This window comes from Canis lupus, chromosome 32, assembly GCF_011100685.1.
Source record: "Canis lupus familiaris isolate Mischka breed German Shepherd chromosome 32, alternate assembly UU_Cfam_GSD_1.0, whole genome shotgun sequence".
Classification (NCBI taxonomy): domain Eukaryota; kingdom Metazoa; phylum Chordata; class Mammalia; order Carnivora; family Canidae; genus Canis; species Canis lupus.
In genome coordinates this window covers 35,690,399-35,711,992 of record NC_049253.1, presented here as the reverse complement: position 1 = coordinate 35,711,992, position 21,594 = coordinate 35,690,399, and the positions used below count along the sequence as shown (strand labels likewise).

At 40.5% G+C, this 21,594-nt stretch overlaps 1 protein-coding gene across 2 annotated transcripts in view; it reads right to left on the bottom strand.

Moving 5' to 3' along the window:
• ANTXR2 (ANTXR cell adhesion molecule 2) overlaps positions 1 to 10,488 on the bottom strand; it is a 159,942-nt gene extending 149,454 nt beyond the window's left edge. Inside the window, exons 1-3 of one of the 2 annotated variants that reach the window (XM_038582324.1) lie at positions 9,809 to 10,488; positions 9,118 to 9,189; positions 6,894 to 6,965 (exon numbers count right to left, since the gene is read on the bottom strand). In XM_038582324.1, the coding sequence (XP_038438252.1) occupies positions 6,894 to 6,965; positions 9,118 to 9,189; positions 9,809 to 9,984 (320 nt within the window). In that variant the 5' untranslated portion in view covers positions 9,985 to 10,488. Of the gene's footprint in view, positions 1 to 6,893; positions 6,966 to 9,117; positions 9,190 to 9,415; positions 9,536 to 9,808 lie in introns of those variants that run through there. The other variant, XM_038582325.1, reaches the window with a different exon arrangement.
• Positions 10,489 to 21,594: the final 11,106 nt, after the last annotated feature.

Sequence of the window (21,594 nt, the reverse complement as noted above, 5' to 3'; positions counted from 1 at the left end):
CTTCTAACGGGCAAGAGAACTGGCCAGCAAGAAGTGAAATTACTTACACAAGGTCATAAAACTAGTATATAGCTTCCATGTCTACGTGACTCAACGTCCACTCCTGTGTTTTCATTTTAACAGGGAGCCTTCAGGATCCCCCGAGGTAACAACTGGAAATGTGTTATTCCTGAATACTTTCTCTTTCCAACCCCTAAATTCCATTCTGACTCCAACATAGCTATCTCTGGCTAAAGAAGCAGTAACTTTTTTTCGAGCATGTTTTTTTTTTTTCTTTTTTTTTTTTTTTTACAAAGAATAACGTCGAAATAAAACTGGAATAGCCAAGGTGTATGGAAATTAAAAAAGGAAGGTCCTCCCCATCCTGAATCTCACTGCTAAGACGGTATTGTCAGCAATTCGTTGCATATCTTTCAGACTTTTTTCCATACATTTATGATCTCACACACACACACACACACACACACACTCACACACATACATCACAAAAACAGTTAAAGGTATTTTTTGTTTTTATTTTAGAAAAATAAAATCATACTTAGTGTTCTGCCACCTGTTCTTCTCGATTAATGTATCTGAGATATATTTTTATGTTAATATATACAGATTTTCCAATTTTTCTATTATCTACATAGTATCCCATTCTATACATTTTTTTCATTACATCAACTGAAATACATTTAGATTGAATATAATTTTCACTATTATGAACCACTACTGCAGTGTCCAATTTTGCATTTACCTATTTTTGCCCACCGGTGCTAGTATTTCAGTGGAACACAATTCTAAAAAGTAGAATCACTGATAGAAACCTTCTAAACTTTTACAGATCCTGCCAAGTTTCTGTGCAAAATTAATGAACCAATTTATAAGTTACCAATTCTTATGAAGGGCTGTTTTATCACAAGTTAACTTTTAATTCAGATTTTAAGGAATAAGAAAACTTTTCGGGACACCTGGGTGGCTCAGATGCTCAGTGGTTGAGCATCTGCCTTTGGCTCAGGGCGTGATCCCGAAGTCTCAGGATCGAGTCCCACATCAGGCTCCCTGCAGGGAGCCTGCTTCTCCCTCTGCCTGTGTCTCTGCCTCTCTCTCTGTGTCTCTCATGAATAAATAAATAAAATCTTAAGGAAAAAAAAAGAAAACTTTTCAAATAATACAACTGTATATATTATCTAAATTTAATCAAATGACTTCTCTTTAATTTCCTATAATTATACCTAAGAAATATTTTTTCCTAAGTAATTGATTATTGTGCTCAGGTCAAACAATTATATGACTTTTTCAATTTGGGGACAAATATGTTAAAAAGAGAGTCGGAAATATTTACAACTGATCTATAAGAGTGGGAAAGAAACTTAGCAAACCTAAGTCATGACTTCTGAAAGAGAGAAAATACATGATAGCAGTTAATAACTTAGATTCTAAATCTGTGGAAGGAGCCATGATGTCCTTTGACAGATGAATGGATAAAGATGTGGTCTATATATACAATGCACTACTACTCAGCCGTCAGAAAGGATGAATACCCACCATTTACGTTTACATAGATGGAACTGAAGGGTATTATGCTGAGTGAAATAAGTCAGTTGGAGAAAGACAATTATCATATGGTCTCACTCATGTGTGAAATATAAGAAATAGTGAAAGGGACTAAAAAGGAAAGGAGGGAAACTGAATGGGGAAAAATTAGAGGAGGACAAACCATGAGAGACTCCTAACTCTGGGAAACAAACAGAGGGTTGCTGAAGAGGAGGAGAGTGGGGGGATGGGGTGAGTGGGTGACAGGCACTAAGGAGGGCACCTGATGGGATGAGTACTGGGTGTTATCGTATATGTTGGCAAACTGAATTTAAATAATATGTTTTTTAAAATAACTCAGGTTCTAGAGTCACACCAATTCTACCATTCATCTCAACAAGAAATTGTTGATAAAGAAGATGTGGTCTATGTATACAATGGAGTATTACTCAGCCATTAGAAACGACAAATACCCACCATTTGCTTGAACGTGGATAGAACTGGAGGGTACTATGCTGAATAAAGTAAGTCAATCAGAGAAGGACAAACATTATATGGTCTCATTCATTTGGGGAATATAAAAAATAGTAAGGGAATATAGGGGAAAGGAGAAAATGAGTGGGAAATATCAGTGAGGGTGACAGAACATGAGAGACACCTAACTCTGGGAAATGAACAAGGGGTGGTGGAAAGGGAGGTGGGCAGGAGGTTGGGGTGACTGGGAGACAGGCACTGAGGGGGGCACTTGGCGGGATGAGCACTGGGTGTTATGCTATATGTTGGCAAATCAAACTCCAAAAAAAAAACCAAAAAAATAAAAAAGAAAAGAATTTGTTGAGCATCGGGATGTCTGGGTGGCTCAGCGGTTGAGCATCTGCTTTCAGCAAAGGGCATGATCCTGGAGTCCCGGAATCGAGTCCCATATCGGGCTCCTTGTATGGAGCCTGCTTCTCTTATCTCTGCCTCTCTCTCTGCCTCTCTCTGTGTCTCTCATGAATGAGTAAATAAAATCTTTAAAAAAATAATAATAATTTGTTGAGTATCTACTATGTGCTAGACTCTGTTCTGGTATCAAATACACTGGTAAACAAGACAGAGAAGACCCCTCAGCTCTCATGCAATTTATGTTAGGGTGATGGAAATAAAAATAATATTAATTAACAGAATAATTTCAAAAAGTAGTAACCAAATAGACTATCCTGGCAGATTTCTGGGGAGGAAGGCCAGGGTTCCTGTAGACTTGATGGCCAGACTAAGGGTCTCAGAGGAGGGGACACATGGGATGACACCTAAGTAATAAGAATGAGCTAGCCAGGAGCATTTCTGGGGCAGAGAAAGAACAAAATTCATAATGTGGAAACAAAGTTGGCCTGTTCAGGGAATGGAAAGACCAGTGGGCTAAACTGTGGCACAAGCTGGAGAGGATGGGCAAGGCAATCAGGAAGGGCTCTTAGGCCATCAGGAGACATGTGTTTTCCATTCTAAGCCATTAGAACTGTCATAAGCACAAGAGTGGCATACTCTATACTTTCAAAGACGATTCTGCTCACCACATCTTAACTCTATGTCCTTGGATAAGCTACATTACCTTTCGCAGCTTCCATTTCCTCATTTGTAAAGTTAAGATAATTGTAGTATGTATTACATGTATTAATATGAGGATTAAATGAGGTAATAAATGGAAAGCATCTTGCACACTGCCTAGCACATAATAACTGTTCACTAAATGTTTTCAACTAAATCATTTTACATCATTAAGATCATATTGAATAGATGTGAGCATAATTCACTATCCCCAATTATGTAGCATAGTAACTAAAAATATTCTTTAAAATTACTCTTGATTCAGATTCTCTAATATTGAGAGGCCAGATTTGTCCGTATTGAATCAACATGGCACTTTTCTTATCTGATCCTATAACACAACCCTGAGCTATTTCAATGTATGTGCACACTCCTCACTGTCACACACACTAAATTAGTCATGTTTGTATTGTCTCCAGAGCCCATAATGCTCAATATATCATATATAAGGTAGGCAAGCAGGTAGGTAGGTGGGTAGGTGGATGAATGGGTGAACAGATACACAGAAGATAAAAATCATGGTGGCAAGAGAAGAGAAGAGAAGAGAAGAGGAGAGGAGAGGAGAGGGAGAGAGAGACGGAATATAAAGAGGAGACGACAAGACAAGAGAAGAAAGAGAAGCGAAGAGACGAGAAGAGAAGAGATGAGACCTCGACGGAAGAGGAGAAAGAGAGCTTTCCTATCTCTTCTCTTCTTTTCTTCTCTTCTCTTCGACTTCTCTTTGCTCTATCTCAGAGGAGGAGAGGAGAGTGGTTCAAACTGAAACACTTAAAAGAGTAGTTTTTATATTACAAGTATACAAAATGACTGATCATTTCTTGCCGAGTGTATTATTCTATTCACGTATTTACATAGTATTGGACTCCATGTTGAAATTCTCTAAGAAGACACTGCTCTATCTTAGGGACTTACTGGCTTCCAATCTTGCTTCATCTCTACTGAAAATATCTAGCAACACTCTGAAAACTTGAAAGAAGTACTTCTCATAACCATACTAAAATTATGAAACCTGCTATGTTTCTCATTTACTCAGATCTCCTTGTAAGTGTGATCTATGACATCAAGAAAGTTTATACGTAGAATTCCAATGTCTAGGCTTTGAAACAAAGATCCACAATAGTTGGGGAAACATTTGTTCAGTGATGTTTGTATCTAAATATGTGACTGTTTCTACACACTTGAGAGCCGGTAATGGATGAAGACACCATATACCCAAATACCCAGGACAGAAAAGTTTGAGAAGTTACTGATGTAATAAAGTTAAATTAGTAAAAGAACAACGAGGAGCAGAAGATAATATCCTTTAATGGAGACTGTGATATACAAAGTACTTTTCCAAGCATTGTCTTATTTTCATCTTAGAACAACTCTCTTAAGAAAGCACATAAGAGTATCAATAAAGGTTCAAAAAAAGAAAGAAAGAAAACATGGCCAGTTATGTCTGCAGTTTACACACATAAAAACTGACACCTGAGTAGATGATTTGCCCCAAGTCTCTAAATCAGTTTAAGTAGCACAGCTGTAATCTACCTAGACCTTCTTAATGTACTTTCGGCCACCTCACACTAATTCAGCATGCCACAAATAGTGCAATTCGTTACAACTGAATGTATCTCTATTTCAAAAGAAAAAGAGTGAACCGTACAGAAATTGTAAGTAGCCTTAACAATATTTCTCCTAGAAAATTATAAATTCTGTCAAGCAGCATAATTATCCCTTTAATTAATAATAATAATTCCTCACTAATCATGAAAATGCTACATATTCCCTAGATCCAAACAATAATAATCGTAGTAGAAATAAATAATTACAAGAACGTTCTCTCTTGAATACATACACAACAGACTCTCCCACATTCTCCATATTCACTGACTTCATTCTCACAATAGTCTTATGGGGTAGATATTGTTAGCACCATGCTCATTGTCACCATCACACAAGTGGACAAAACTGAGGCACAAAAAGGTTAAGTATCTTGTCCATGAGCATTTGGCTAATAAATTGGTTCTGTGACTTAACTGCAACATGCTTGTTTTATGCTATGTCTTCAAATGGAAGCCTCTTTATCCCACCTCTCTCCTCTATTAGATTCAACCAATGATAAAGGAAGAATCTCTGATTTAGATTAACATGTTAAACCCTTTCCATGCATTTCCATGCAATACCAGTTTTGGTGACCAATCACTACACTTCACCCTCAAAGTGCTGGAGGATCCATATGTGAAGTGCCTAACAGAGAACCTTGCACAGCATATGCAGGTGACAATCACTGAGAGTCTACTGTGTCTGGCGTTATGCTAAGTGCTTTTCCCTACATATACACTCTATAAATGTTAACAACATTCTTTCTTTTTCCTAATGAATAGACTTCATTAGGAAGATCTGTTTCTTTGAAAATTAAACTGGGCAATGAACAAAATTTCTTTTCATGGAGACAAAGAGTGTTATATCACTGGGTATAGAAAGCTATTCTATGTGGGGTATAAGAGACTACTATTGCTCTGACTCTTGATGACACCCAGATGTACACAAGAAAGTACGGAAGGAAACTATCAATGAGAACACTGAGGTCATCTACAGAGGTACTTCCTCTCCAGAAAAGTAAAACTTTAAAGCACAAGCAAATTAGAAGGATTTATATTTTTCTCCCAAATTAATTCTGACAAATATAAATAAGTTCTCTCCCTGAGTCCTTTTAAATGTTATGTTTCCTTAACTAGAGTTCAAATAAAAAATTGAAACAAATAGAACACTAAATATATATTACGTTTTAACATTTTCAGAGAAAAAATTCATTTATTAAAAAAGCTGCATTCAAGCATAACTTTTCAGAAATCCACATATTATGCAAAACAAAGTACACCAGCTTCCTGCACCAAAATGACAGTTTGGAGAAATATGATTTCAAAAAAATGCTAACCCATCCATTCTTTCAGCAAGAACTGAGCAAAAACTATGTTTTCATACTTTGTATTAAATAAAGTAAATTAAATAGATAAATAAGTAAAGTAGATATAAGAATGAAAAGGAAAATCTCCCTTCCCACTTTGGAACTCAGTCTACTACACAAAGGTGATCCCATGGAAAGCAGCCATTCTTTAAAATATGTCAGTGACTACCTCTAACCTGACCCATTATTTCAGATGACATTAAAATGGCCATATGAAATATCATAAGATTATATATATTTTCATTTATATGTATTTATGTACATAAAATATATGTACAATATATTTAAATATATAATATATATTATTTATATATATTTACAAGTTTGTATATAATATTTTATATATACATATAAAATAAAAAATAGTAAGCAAGTTCCTTTACAAAGGCAAATATATTCAGCATCAGTAGATCTCAGAGTAAGACTGGAGATGGGGGATGTCGGCTGAATCTAGTAAATTATCCAGAGATCCATATCTTTCTCCTCCCTAATGTTCTGCAGACTCCTAGTTGATTAACGTATTACATTTAAACAAGAAAGATGTAGAAGTACTTATAGAAACAGAGGGGGAAACATGGGAAGTAGTAAATATACAACTAAGGCAGAGATCTGGGTTTCATTGTACATCCCACAGCCAACAAGAATGATACATATTTTCAGATTATCTGCTCTTTTATATCACTCATACCTCCTTTCCCCTCTATTAGCAAACAGAGCTGAATTGTCTGTGCATTTGTTTGATTCCACTGGGAGGCCTGAATCACTACTTGGAAATATCCATCATCCCTTCAAGATTAGTCCCTACTAAAAGCCTACAGTGAAATGATAATGCACTAACCTGTCTCCAGTTAATGGCAAAATAATGGTTGCTTGAGAAGAAAACACAATGAAAGATAATCTCATTTGAGGGCTGCAAAATAAGAAAAGAGGCAGTTAAAATACAATATAAGAGACTTGTATCTTGTAGCTATGGAGTCTCAGTTAAAATCAGACTCTGGAAAAAAAAAAAAAAAAATCAGACTCTGATGGTCCAGACTTCTTTTCAGTGGAACTCCCTAAGTATATATACTAATTCAGCTTAACCTTACCACGTAAGCCGTTTTGGATTGAGTCAGTGCTTCTCAGCACTCAAACAATGCTCCATGAACCATAGGGCCATTTGGGGAAGAGACTACAACTAGAAAGATGAATTGTAGGCCAATGTAAAATCCTTTTGTAGAAAATACTTCTTCCCTTGGTATTCTATCTCACCTCCTTAAAGGAGGCCAGACCCTTCTTAGAGAGTGTCACTAACAATATTTAGCGCTGGAGAGCAGTCAGTTTGATTTAATTACCATAATTTGATTTAATTATCATAATTGATATGAGTTCAGAAAAAAGTGATCTGGAGGTAAAAATACATAGAGAGAGTATCATGGACAATCTGAAAGACACTAACAAATCAGTTTTGATTAGGCTGTCCAAGTCTCAAACACCCCACTTCCAACTGGCAACACCTGCCCCAGTTAGCCACCTCTTTTAAGCTTTAGGCGTTGATCTCACAGAATGGTTCTTGTCTCCAAGACACTCTACACAACTGTTACTAAGATCTGAAAGTAAAGATAGGAAACTAATATCTATAAACTGAAGATCAGGATGATCTCAAAGTCCTATTCATATTGGAAGACATTCTCTTCAGTAGTCAACTTTGATTCACTTTCTACAATGTATTATGAGTCAATAACTAAGCAACTAAATTTGAGCCAGAGAACTATGTATTATAGAATTCCAGCTTGCAAGCCAGATCTAATAAATAAAAACCCCACCTCTTCAAAATGTTGTATTGAAATGATCCATTGCTTTCAATCAAAATCTATGTGATACTCTCTGTACACTCTCAGATCAAATCAGAACATTTATAAAAAGCTATCTCTACTGCCTTTAACATTTAAAAATATGGGGCCTTATTTATTTTTCTTTCCTAGACAGTTTTACTTCAGACCCTGTCCAGAAATGAGAGTGTTATACTTGGCTTCTTAAGCAGGAGACTGATGATTGAACATGGACAAGCATACATTTTTATAGGGATAAGTTTACTGCTGCCAATAACTGAAAGCAAGGATTGCCTAGGCCTCTACAGATTGTTTGAAGTTACTTGCAACATGACTTTCAAAATGTTTTGATCATCCAAGCCTGTTTTACAGAAAACATTTGGGCTAACAAGACTGAAAGAAGCAATATTTAATGATACAGCTCCTTTTTGTGTCCTTTCCATTATCTTGATAAACTTGCATTTGCTCATTGCATTTTTTTCTTTAAAGAGAGAGAGAGAGAAAGAGAGAAAGAGAGAGAGAGAGAGAGAGAGAGAGAAAGGCTCAAAAGTCTGGTGTCCTGGGGTTATTTTTAAATAGAGATGCCACTAATTCCTAGTTACCTCCAAATAAGCAAGTAAGCTGGATTTCGTAGCAGTTATGCTTTTTATAGGAGGAAAAAAACCAGTCTTTCCTAGTAAGGCTTATTGCATATATAGAACAGTTAAATTTTAAATCAGCCACACACCCACACATTGGGTAAACACAAGTCTTTCTTTAAACACACACAGTGCCTTTTCTGGTAGTGGGTTATTAACACATGTTCATTTGAAGTTTACCGACACTTTTCTTTTTTAATGATGACCTCTACAATGCTACGAATTATGTGGAAAGAAAAATATATCATGGACACTATTAGCATAAAATTTGTTTAATGTGATAAATTATGAGAAAGCGTAACTGAAATTCAAAACAGATGAAAATTCAGAAAGGAAAAGACATTTGTAATAGTATTTGAAGATGCTTCCCCAGAGCCTGAGCCAAGTTTCTGGGATCCAGATAAAATAAGCCCTGAACAACTGAAGGGCTGTCCTAATAACTACATGTGTGTTATAGTGATCTTGAGGCACTTAAAAAAAAAAAAAGAAAAAAGAAAAATCAACATTTCTGGAGAAGCTTTCCCTACAAAAGGTCTCAAAAAAGGGATACCTTACACTTCAGTCTACTTCCCTCCACCTCAAATTCCCCTGCAGAGTAAAGTGGGAGAAATACCTCACGAATCTCTCTGTAAGTTGCTGGACAAAATTGTAAATTTCAATCCAATTATTTGCCACACTCCCAGACCTGTAAAATGAAATTGAACTGATGAGAAGCAAACAAACAACACAAAACATTTACGTGGGGGTAACCCGGCCTCTACTTCCAGCAGAGTAACAGTATAGACGGTTGAAACTGAGGCACTCAAAGAATCCAGGAAGCCAACCGCCCCCCCCCCCACCCACCTCCTCGGGGCCACCTGACCAATCCTTTGGAGTAGGTTCCCGGCTCCTTCAAAACAAACACAACTTTCCTTCGCAGGACATGCAAACCACCCCGAGTATATGCTGACGCTAGGGTTTTCCTGGCTACGAGGAAAGCGCCCTGATCAGGGTCGGACCCGGCGACCTTTGGCCAGCTGGGGCGCGAGCCGGGCCCGGCCGGGGTCTGGAGCTGCAGACGGCTGCCCCAGGCGGAGACCCCGGGACTGGCAAACGGTGACTGCCCCAACCTCCCCGGAGGGCCCAGCGCTCACGGCCCAGCGGGCGCACGCGAGGAAGCGCTCGCGCGTGGGTCGGGGAGGGCAGGGAGCAGCCGCGGTCGCTTCCAGGCGCCGCTCCCCGGGGCGCGGGCGTCTCCGTCTCCCCGGCGCCGGCGCATCCAGGGCCGCCGCGCGCAAGCCCCTGGGCCTCCCCCGGGCACTCACTTGTCCAGGACGAAGTAGAGGTCAAAGGCTCCTCTGCAGGAGGGCTGCTCCTGGGCGCTCACCGGCCCCCCGGGGGCGCGCAGCAGCGGCAGCAGCAGCAGCGGCAGCAGCGGCGGCCACAGCCCGGGCACCGGCCGGCTCCCGGGGCTGCGGGCCAGAGTCCGCCCCGCCAGCATCCTCCCTGCCTCCCGCTCGCAGCCCCCTCGGCCGACCCGGCGGGGCACCGAGGTGGCAGGGGTTCCCGGGGCCGCGCCCGGGGCCGCGGGAGCCACCGACGGCTGCAGGGAGGGTGAAAGGAAGGAGAGGAGGTCCTGGGAAGACAAAGAGCGCCGCCGCCGCCGCCGGACTCCGGACGAATCCCAGGGGCAGAGCGCGCCCCCCCCCGCCCCCGGCTCCGCGGAGTCCCTGCCCACCGCGAGGGCCCAGGCGACAGGCGACAGGCTCGGGAGGTGCGCCCTGGCCCTCTGGCCGCGCCTCTGGTCTGCGCCGGGGTCGCGGGGCAGGGGCGCTCCCCGCCGGCTGGCCCCACCCCCGCGCGCCCCACTTTCCCCCCGGAGCCGCCCTGGGCTGGAGGCCGGGGGAGCCGCAGCGCGACCAGGCCGGGCCGGGGCCCCTCCAGGCAGGCGCCCGGGCGCGTCCGAGGGCGGGCGGGGCCCGAGCCGAGGCCGCGCACGCACACTTGTGGGTCCGGGGCTAGAGCTTGCCAGGCCCCACGGAGGGCAGAAGGAGTCCAGGACCGAAAGCCCCTCCCAGGGCCCGCGGGCCCGGCCGCGCTCCGCCGGGGACAGACCGGGCCTCCCCACTCCGCCCCGCCCTCCCCGCCCTCCCCGCCGCAGGCTCTCCGGGCTGCACCGGCCGCAGGGCCACCCAAAGCAGCCAACTTCCTCTGTTTATGAATCCGCTTTGCAGCTGCATCTCAAAGAGCCAAAACTGGCCCGGGCGGAGCCGGGGGTGGGGGAGGGCGAGGGCGAGGGCGAGGGGGAGGGGGATGGCCCGAGGCCTGGCCCTTGGCAAGACTCTTTACGAGTGGAAAGTTGTGCCTCAAGATACTCCATCCAACTGGCATTTCTCCCAAATTCCAGATAATTAAAAATTTCATCTTGCAGCAACTCGGGCCCTCCTTGCCAAACTTGTGCTGGAGCTGAAGTTCCAGCGCGCTCGCATTCTCTGCTTACTCATTTTGCGTCTGCATCCTCTCTCCTGCCCATCGCCTCCACACGTGCCTTCTGCCTTCCCCTGGTGGAAACCGGCTTCTAGAACTTAAGCCTCACTGACGGGAATATGAGGTGTCCTTCCTCTTTGATGTTTTATCTGAGTTGATGCTTTATAATAAAAGGTTCATATAGTACTGAAATCACGTATTGCCCTTTCAGCATCTCTTCTGTTTGTTGTCATGTATATTTAAATTTTCATTTACATTATCTTTGACATACTACCAAATTTGTAAGCTGGTTGCGAATAGAAACCAGTCACTTAAAAAAAAAAAAAAAAGAAAGAAAGAAAAGAAACCAGTCACTTTAACAAAGATTTACTGGGTATCAATAACCTATTAGGCCCTGTTCTAGGACTCACAGTTAATGCACAGAACAACATGACAAGCCCCTGCTTACATGAAGCTTGCAGTCTGGTTGAGGAGGAAAAACAGCAAAAATAAAGAAGTAAATGCCCATATTAGCAAATGGTTTGCAGAGAGTTAAAATATAGTAATATGATAGAAAATGACTGACTAGGTGACTCAAAAGGCAACCAGCTATTCCAAGAACCAAAAGAGAAGACATTCCTACTTTTTACAACTCACCATAGGGATTGGCTTAGCCGATGAAGAAACACAGAAAGAAAAGCAGAATGACTAGAGCTTTGTGGGTAAGATGAAGTAAGAAAGGAAGGCAGGGACCAGATCATAGTGGTGCTTTGTTGATTGTGACAAACAATTCAGATATTTTATATTAAGTGTGATAGGAGCCCATTAAGAGGATTTTAACCCGGAGGTGAGATAGAGGATAAAGTATTACGATCTTTGCTTTTCAAAGATCTTTCTAGCTGATATGACACCGTGGATTTGGAGGCAGCAAGAATAAAAGCAAGGAGACCAGGCAGGAAGCTATTACAGTATCAGGGGCACAATAAAATGGTACCTTAGACCACTACCCCTGTAGCAGCTAAACTGAAGAATATGAATGGATGAAAGCTTTAATAAACTCAGACAGACCCCCAGTCTGGAAATATCGGCCACTTGGAGATAGAAATTCCCGTACCATCCGTTTCTTATCTGATGGGATGGAGAGGGTACTGATGGGACAAGTGGCTGGCTGACTGAATGGAAGATAACTTACACTTTTGTTAGGAATAAACATAAACCCTCCATTACTTCTGAATAATTGAGCTCTAGGAGAAAGTCTAAGGAAAGGGATGACTGGATTCAAAGCATCCTAATTCTGTCCCCTTTGGCTTCATCTTTTCTAGAGATTCTGAAATTTTGATTCCTCTGTAGCCATCAGTTCTCTGGAGCTGTGCTACCATCTCTTAGCTCACCTTGGGGTCCAACTGTGGATACACTCATCTCGTTGCCTTTCCACAACAAAGCTTAAACAGGCTCATACCTTCAGCCAACTTATCAACAGCTTGTTAAAGTTTATTGTCAAGGCTTTTATTATTTACTGTTGGTTAAAACTGATCTCCATTTTCAGCTTTACTTTGAATCCAGACAGAATCAAAGATATAATATACACTTGGCAATTAATAACATGACTGAATATAATCTGGGGGGAAAATCTGCCAGAAAGTAATAACAACTAGATTTAAAAGGGGACAGAAGATGAAGAAATAGGAGGCAGGATGCTTACTGTATACTCTATCCTCATGACAAATTATTTTAATCCCCACATTTAGTGGCTTTCTTTTCCCCTTTTTGTTGTTGTTGTTTCAGCATTTATTTAAATTCTAGTGAGTTCATATGTAGGGTCATATCGGTTTCAGGAGTAGAATTTAGTGATTCATCACATACATATAACATCCAGTGCTCATCACAGCAAGTACCCTCCTTAATACCCACCACCCATTTAGCCCATCCCCCCCACGTCCCTCCATCAACCCCAGTTAGTTCTCTGTAGTTAAGAGATGGACATTTGGGCCCTTTCCGTAATTTGGCTATTGTTGATAATGCTACTATAAACACCAGAGTGGATGTGCCCCTTCGAATCAGTATTTTGTATCCTTTGGGTAAATACCTAACAGTACAATTGCTGGGTTGTAGGATAGCTCTATTTTTAACTTTTTAAGGTACTTCTCTATTGCTTTCGCAAGTGACTTGCACCAGTTCGCATTCCTGCCTCCCATAGCTGCTTGATTCATTGCCCGCTCATCTTCTGATCCAAGAACCTATCATATCCTAGGCCTAAACTACACCAAAACTTGTTCTTCTTCAAAATTCCCAGGCCCTCCTCATGTCTCCCTACTCAGTTCTTCTGTCCTGACTACAAGATTAGTAAAGGTGATTGACATACTAAAGCATATCACATTCTTTTGTGTATTTGTTTGTCTGGGTAATTAATTGAGCCCACTTCTGGAAATTTTACTCATTTGCTCATGTAAGATCTACAATAAAGTAGGGAAGTGGCCTCACCTTGCAGAGATAAATAATTAATCAAATCTCTTTTATCTAATAAAAATTAGGGAAGGTCATTAATTATGGAGGCAACCAACTGTCCAGATTTGCCCCAGACTAAGGGGTGTCCAGGGAGATAGGGCTTTCAATGCTAAAACTAGAGCAGTCCCTGGGATGATCCATGGTAAAGGAGGCTGTTGGTCACCCTATTCCCAAGCAATAGTGAGAGACAGTGAAAGCAAGGGCAGGTTTGGGAGTTTCACCAAGGCATGAAGAAGGAGGGGTATTGACAACCCTTTCTGTTCCCCTCTCTCAGGTGAGAGGCCTTGGCCATTATGTCAGCTGTACACTAGCCAGGTAAGGTTTCAACTTTTGCACCTCGGTAGACATGTTGGAACTTTCCATTTTAAATCAAGAATGAGATAGGGAATGCAGATGTCTAAGCAGAGAGAAAGAGGTTAGAGTGAATTATCTAGATAAACAAATCTAAAATGATTTGCTTTTATCAAATTATCTGGACTTCTGCTGAAGTATTTTGCTTCACAATCCATGCAAGCCTCTATTCTCTGAAAATTACTCTTTGTACCAAACCAAACTTCTAATTCAATATTAGAATTTATCACAGTTACACAAAAATGCTAATAAATCCAAAACATTTTAAACTCAGTTTCATGCAGTTAGAATTGCTTGAGATTGACACCTGACAATTAAAAGTGTTCACTATCATTGTCTACTTCTTTTACCTGCAGAGCTCCTATGGGATTCATGTTAGATTTTATTTATTTATTTATTTATTTATTTATATATTTACTTACTTACTTATTTTATTTATTTATTTATTTATTTATTTATTTATTTATTTATTTATTTTATTTTTATTTTACTGACTCTCATTTAACTAATGTTTATTGGTTCCTACATGTATCTATTGATGTTCTAAGCACAAATCTTATTCCCTGCTCTCAGGAGTTCACCTTTCCAATACCTTATCACCAAGTTATTTCCATCTCCTCCCACCCTCACAACTAACAGAAGGGACAAATAAGCAACAACAATAAACATAGAAAAATAAAATAAACGTATCCTTTATGTGTTAAAAAAATCACAAAATCTATATTGTTTCCAGTAAATATCTTTGTATGACATCCACAATGACAAATATGACTCTCCTGGAAGTTAAGTGCCATCCTGGAAGTGATTCATATTCACATTACATGTGGAGTGATTCATTATATGATATCTACAGTGATTCAGAGGAAGAAAATAAATCTTCATAGCTGTATGTGACAAAGCTTGTTTAACTTGTATTGAATACAGTCATTACAGTAGACTTCTCCAGTACCTGAACTAGTTCCTGAGAGTGGAGGAAATGCTTTTGGAAGGTGGGGTTACTACTAATTTACCATCTCTATGCATGACAACAGGATCTGCATTTGGGATTAAATGTGTTTTAAATTCAGTTTCCCAGAAACAGATCTGACACTCTTGAGATTTGCATGCAGGTGCTATCTTGGAGCATGCTCTCTCAGAAGCAAAACTTTGAAGGCTGAGGGAAGCAGACAGGAATGGTCAGAGGGAAAATTGAACCCTGACACAATTGCAAAGGAAGGCTCAGCCAACCCCAGTAGTAGCTCTGGGGCGTGGATGGTCTTTTACAGTCGTCCTGAATTGAGTGAGGGAAAGGGGCCGGTGATTTTTGTGTCCCCTCACAGACCAGTCATTAAATTTGGGCTGCCCCTACAGAGGAAGCATACTCTTGGGCAAAGCAGCTTCCTTTGGTTTAGGGCGATCAAAAGAAGGCACTCTGCTGGGAGCTGTCAGCAGTCAAGCTCCCAGCTGTGGGGATTGAGTGCCTCAATCCTGAAGGAGGAATCTAGGTGTTCCAGCCACAGCAGCCAGAACACCCACAAAAAGCCAGGATACCTGGCAGCCTGGTTGATAAAAAGTCTTATCTCATGTGCATTGTCAGACCTTCACAAACTAAGTCAGGCTCAGACTGGTGTCCTGGAATGAAAGTCACATAGCTGCCTCCCTTCTCCCTCCAGGTCAGTTCCCTCAACAACGCTCAAAGGAATTATTCTAGGAGTCTTCCGTCTTCTCACACCAACCTGCTTCAATGTGATTTATTTTCGAAGTGAAAAGATAATCACATTAATCACTTACCTAACAACTGCCAATGAAAAATCATTTCCTAATGATTGAAGGCCCTCCACCATAGCAGCACAGATTAGCTCTAGATCCTCACCTCTGACAAGACCCCCACATATTCCGTGCTCCAGGGAAATCATTATAGTCCCTGTGTCCTCACATACACAACTCTACCTTGAGTCTTACCTCATTTGTACCCCCATTTCTCTGACACTGTGTTCCAGGTATCAAATTCCACTTCTTTCTCTTCCTTTCCATTCCCTTACAGATCAATTCAGGCCAAAAGCCATTAGATGGGTGCAAACAAATGGTGTCAGAGTGGACAGGAGCTCTAGTAGTCCAGAGCAGGGTGTCAGAGACCAAGCAGATTGAGGAGTATCCCTCTGGTGCAGGGAGGGTCTGCCTGGCAAGGGGTACTGGCACCCAAGAAGGGTGAGGGTAGTGATTGAACCTGAGGAGTTAAAGAATGGCCCAGGAGAAGAGGTTATCAGGGTGTGTATGCATGTGTGTGAATAGAGGTGGCACAGACCAGTGTGGTTCTGAGCATACTCGAAGGGAGAAGAACTTCTGTACAGGGTGGGATGCTCATTGTGGAGTAGCTGGAGTTAAGCGTGGACTTCTATGCACCTTGTCACCCCAGTGCAGGATGTCAAAGCATGAACAGGGAGAGATGAGAGTCTATCCCGGAAGACAAGCTGTCCAGAATGTTGGAGCATGAGTGGGGCAAGAGGGCAGCTGGCAGCAAAGTGCAGGGTATAAGAACCAGCAGTGTAAAGAGGAATTCTGCACAAGGGTGCCAGCCTTGTGTGGGGCTGAACCCAAGCAGAGTAAGGAGAGTTTCAGAACAGGGAGTAGCCTGGCAGGAAATATGAAACCCAAGTAATCATATGGAGGACTTTTTTGCAAGGATCACCCTACCCATGGGATGTCGGAGCCCATATGGGTATAAGAAGTGCCCAGGCAATGCAGCAGCCAGGTTCAGAGTGTCAGAGTCTGAGTGTGGGGTGTAGAGTGATGACATGTCGGAACTCCTACAGGATGAAGGAATTAGTGTTGGAGGGAAAGGAGCAATGGTGATAAGAAAGTGATTACATACAAAAGGATCGACAAATTAAGTGAATATAGAAAATGGAAGGTACATCTTTCACCATCACATAAGGAAGTTACCAAGAAGGAAATGGGAAAATATTTATTCTAGTAGGTCCTTGAGGCATTGTGACACAACTTGATTCATAGTCCAAATGTCAAGTACTAGTCATTTTGCTGTTTATCAGCATCCCTGCTGGGGGAGAGGTAAGAATCAAAGAAAACAGAAGATAAAAGTTGCCTGAAACAGAAAACCCCGTGAATGCACTCACCTAGCACTGATGTAACTCTGCTCTATCATGTCCTTCTGCAGGCTAGAAAAAGCTGAAAATGGGCATTTCCCAAACTGCCCTCTAGGCAGAATCTACCCACCTACGCTAGTGCCAGACTTTGAATCAGAATCGAGTTACCTTCTTTATCCATTCATCTTTCGATGGATGTGGTTTATGTATACAATGGAATATTCCTCAGCCATTAGAAACGACAAATACCCACATTTGCTTCAACGTGGATGGAACTGGAGGGTGTTATGTTGAGTGAAGTAAGTCAGTCGGAGAAGGACAAACATTATATGTTCTCATTCATTTGGGGAATATAAATAATAGTGAAAGGGAATAGAAGGGAAGGGAGAAGAAATGTGTGGGAAATTATCAGAAAGGGAGACAGAACATAAAGACTCCTAACTCTGGGAAACGAAGTAGGGGTGGTGGAAGGGGAGGTGGGCGGGGGGTGGGGGTGACTGGGTGACGGGCACTGAGGGGGGCACTTGATGGGATGAGCACTGGGTGTTATGCTGTATGTTGGCAAATTGAACACCAATAAAAATAAATTTATTTAAAAAAAAAAAAAAAGAATCGAGTTACCTGAGGAGAGAGGCAGGACATGGAGTGTCGGTTTTGCTGGGGTCACTGTGTGCAGGAGGTCATGACAGAAGCTGTGTGCAGGAGGCAGCCTCTGGGGCTCATTATGTGGTTTCCAGCTCACCTCCTCCCTGACCTCCGCAGAGCAGGCCAGCAGCTCCTTACAGCCCAGTGCTGGAGTGTTCTTGAGGAGTTGCTCCTGAATGTTTGGCCTCCACTCTCCTTCTGCAACAATCCAAATGACTCTATGAGCTACTTCTACTCCTTAAGAAGTCCCTTTCATTTAAAGTAGCCACAGCAGATTCTGTTTCCAAAGACGTCTACGGTTTTTAACATTCTGTAATCTCTATGAACCTTAAATTAGTCATTTTGCTGGCACTTAAAATTGCAATAAAGGGTTATAAATGGAAGAAAAGAGACAAGAAATTGTGAATTTTTAAATTATCCATTGCCCTTATTTGATACTATTCCTCTCCTTGGTAAACTCAGACTGGAAGAAAAAAAGAAATTAGATTTTAAAAAAAGAAGACCCAGTCTACTTCTCTGAAAATCTTGCAAGACAACTACAAATCTTTTTAGCTACTTACTATGGACACACAACTAGGAATTTTAAAAACAAATTCAAAGAACAGGAGTGACTGTAGATAGAAACAGACAACTCAGAAGGGAGACGAAACAAGTTATAGCTAAGAATGATTAAAATTGCAAGGACATAAGTAATCTTTCAATCCGCTCCCAGATTACTTTAAACAAACAAGTCACATGTTTGCACCTACTTTTAAGAGGTTACAATAGAGAATAACTTAGAAGAGTTTAAATTATCTTTTTTTTAAAAAAAGATTTTATTTATTTATTCATGAGAGACACAGAAAGAGAGGCAGAGACATAGCAGAGAGAGAAGCAGGCTCCATGCAGGGAGCCGACATGGGACTCGATCCCAGAACCTAAGATCCGAAGGCAGGCGCCAAACAGCTGAGCCACCCATGGATCCCCTAAATCATCTTTTTAATAGTCATTTTATCATGTGTTATAATAATAATGAACTTGGGAAATAACAATAGGAGCAAATGTGGAAAGCAATTTATAGTTTTTAAGATGCTTCTATCAACATTGTCTTTTTGATCAACATTTCTGGTTTTCAACCAGCTAGCTTTTGATGCTGGGTGCATTAAAAATTAACAGCATTCAATCTTCATTCTTCCATATCTATCACCTTCCATACCTATCACCTTATAAACAAACAAATAAAACAAATAAAAGGGACAGGATGATCCTGGTAGTTATACCTAAGGAAAATGTCTAAATGGCAAGGTTCTTAACTAATCCACGCAGCTGAGAGAATTCAAGTGTGTCTGTCCTTGTTTCTTGCCTTCAACCCATCGTGGGAGAGAGACACCCTATACCTTTGTCTCCATCCATTTTCATAAAGCGAAAAAAAAATTCTCAAAGGCTCTTTTAAGCTAAGCACTAATTTAAAGATTTTGTAGGCAACATGAAAAAGAAAACTTTTTTTTTTTTTTGCTTGTTTCAAACTTTTTTATATAACATTTAAACAGCCATAGTGTTTCTGCTCCAAGATATTTAAGCTTTGGTATAAACTATTTTTTTAGATAAAAAAGTTTGAAATGTAATTTTGCTATTTGGAGTGCCTACCATAAGTACTACAATTAAAAAGATTTTTCATAGTTTTGAGTCCTTGTGTTTCTCATGGAAACCGCTTGATTAGAGCATATCCAACTTTATTTTAACAGCACATATGGCACATAGATTATCTATCCCAGTTTTCTTGGGAAGTTCTTTGAAAGGAGCAGTAGGAAAGTTGTCAATCCCCAAATGGCCAATGGGTTTCATATGCAGCAAATTTGGCTAGCAAAAATACCAACTTAAGTTCAATAACACTGGACTGTTAAGTGTTTGAGGATATTTTTTAAAGGTAACTAAACCAGAGGTTTGCTTTTGACCCTGATCTTTAAACAGAGTTAATACTTCTTCATCACGTAGGGAGCGTCAAATGAAGAAATCCACTTTAACAAATTTTTAAAATTTATTGATCAAATATTTAATGCCTACTCTCTGTAAAGCACTGATCCTTGGGATAACCAGAGCCTATTAAGAGAGATATTCCAGATGTATCTTCTAATTATTGAACTAAGGTACTTAAATACCTTAGTATTTAATACTTAATACTTAATCAATGTGGGAAACAAAGGCAGAAGAAAAATTATTAAATTTCCTTACTACCTGCAGCCCACTGACAAGTCCTTGAAACAGGCTGAGTGACCTTCCTCTAAAAACTCTGCTCTCTTGGTGTTAATGCTTTGTTGAATGCAGAAGGCAATCTTAGCCTGACCCCCAGGATCCTATAAGTCTACTTTCACATATAAAAATTATTTTAGAAACTTCCTTTATCTCTAACCCCCTATGCCCAAGATACATGTTGGCAATCATCCCACACACATATAACCCACCAATACATATCTGAAATGTCTCACAACCAAGGTTTTATTAGACAATAACACATGACCTTTTCCCAACGATAGCTAGCCCCTTCAAAGTCCTGGAAACCTTGCTTCCAAAAGTCCTTAGAGATTTACACTATCCCTAACCCTCTCCCAACTTGAACATATATTATCGGCCACTCCTCCTGACCCCAGTACAGCTCTTTCTGCCCATGGGTCCTGTCCTGTGCTTTAATAAAACCATCTTTTTGCACCAAAGACATCTCAAGAATACTTGGCCACCAGTTTCAAATCCTAATGTCTGTCTTACATTGAAAATAACCATAACACCAAGATTAAAATGATGTGATAGATTGTAATTGGAATTCCAAAGAATGAGAAATCACTCTTAGCTGGAGAGATCAGAATTAATAAAGGAAAGGATATTTAAATTACATATTGAAAGATGGGTAATACTTTTAAGATTAACACAGATGAAGGGAAGAAAACTATAGGAAGAAAAGGCATAACCTGCTTCTATCTGAGGACGGAGGGTGGTAGAAGGATGGCATCAATTATTGAAATGAGTAGAAAAGCAAGCATATTTCTAAAAATAAGCACAACTTTTTGACTACCTTCTTTATCTGTCTCAAGTTATTACTTGTTTCATAGTATTAGTATTGCATTTAATCATTCATTTTATTATTCTTTCTCTGGAATATTGTCATCATACTCTTAACAGATAGTATGATTACATGTTATCTTAAAGTTGATGTAAAGGCATTTTGTATAGGAAATGTCCTTGGAGAAATGATAGTTTCCTTGTGCCCTACCCCAGCTCCCATCCAAGGGAACAGAAGAATAGAATAATGAATGTACAGAGAACCTGAAGGACATAGGAACTTACTTTCAGTTGAGTACTGAGTCCATGACAGGATAGAAGAGAAAGCAAAGCAGACAAAATAGGATAAAGTCTAATATGTAGAGTACTTAAGTCAATCCTGCCCACCATCTGTTTTTAGAAATAAAAGGGTTTTTTTGTTTTTCTTTTTTAAGTAGGCTCCACACCCAATGTGGGACTTGAACTCATGACCCTGAGATCAAGAATTGGATGCTCTACCAACAAAGTCACCCAGGCTCCCCTAAATAAAGTTTTATTGGACCTAGCCAGGCCTATTTGTTTACTCACTGTCTGTGGCTACTTTTGTGCTACAATAGTAGAGACAGAAACCATAAGGCCCAGAAGCTTAAAGTATTTACTCTCTGGCCTTTAATAAAATAGGTTGCCAACCTCTACCTTAGATTTAAAAAAAACATTTTAGTGTACATACTCTTTGTGCAGAAAAATGAAACATAATAATTCTAAACATCCGAGAGGTTTGGACAGAGCCATGCTTTTGGAAGAATGCTCAGGCTTGCTGTGGCAAGACTAGTTAGAGAGGAAAGACACTGAAGAGCCAAGAGCTTTAAAACTATTTTCAAAATAGATAAAATTTAGTATTATTTTCTTGCTTTCTACCTTGTCTTCAATGAAATACTACAGCCTAGATTCATTCAAAACTGTGAATTTAACAGCAAAATCAGAAGAATAACTCTCTTAAGAGTGGAAAGGTAAGAGAATTTCTGTGCTTCAGAGACAGAGTTGTGGTC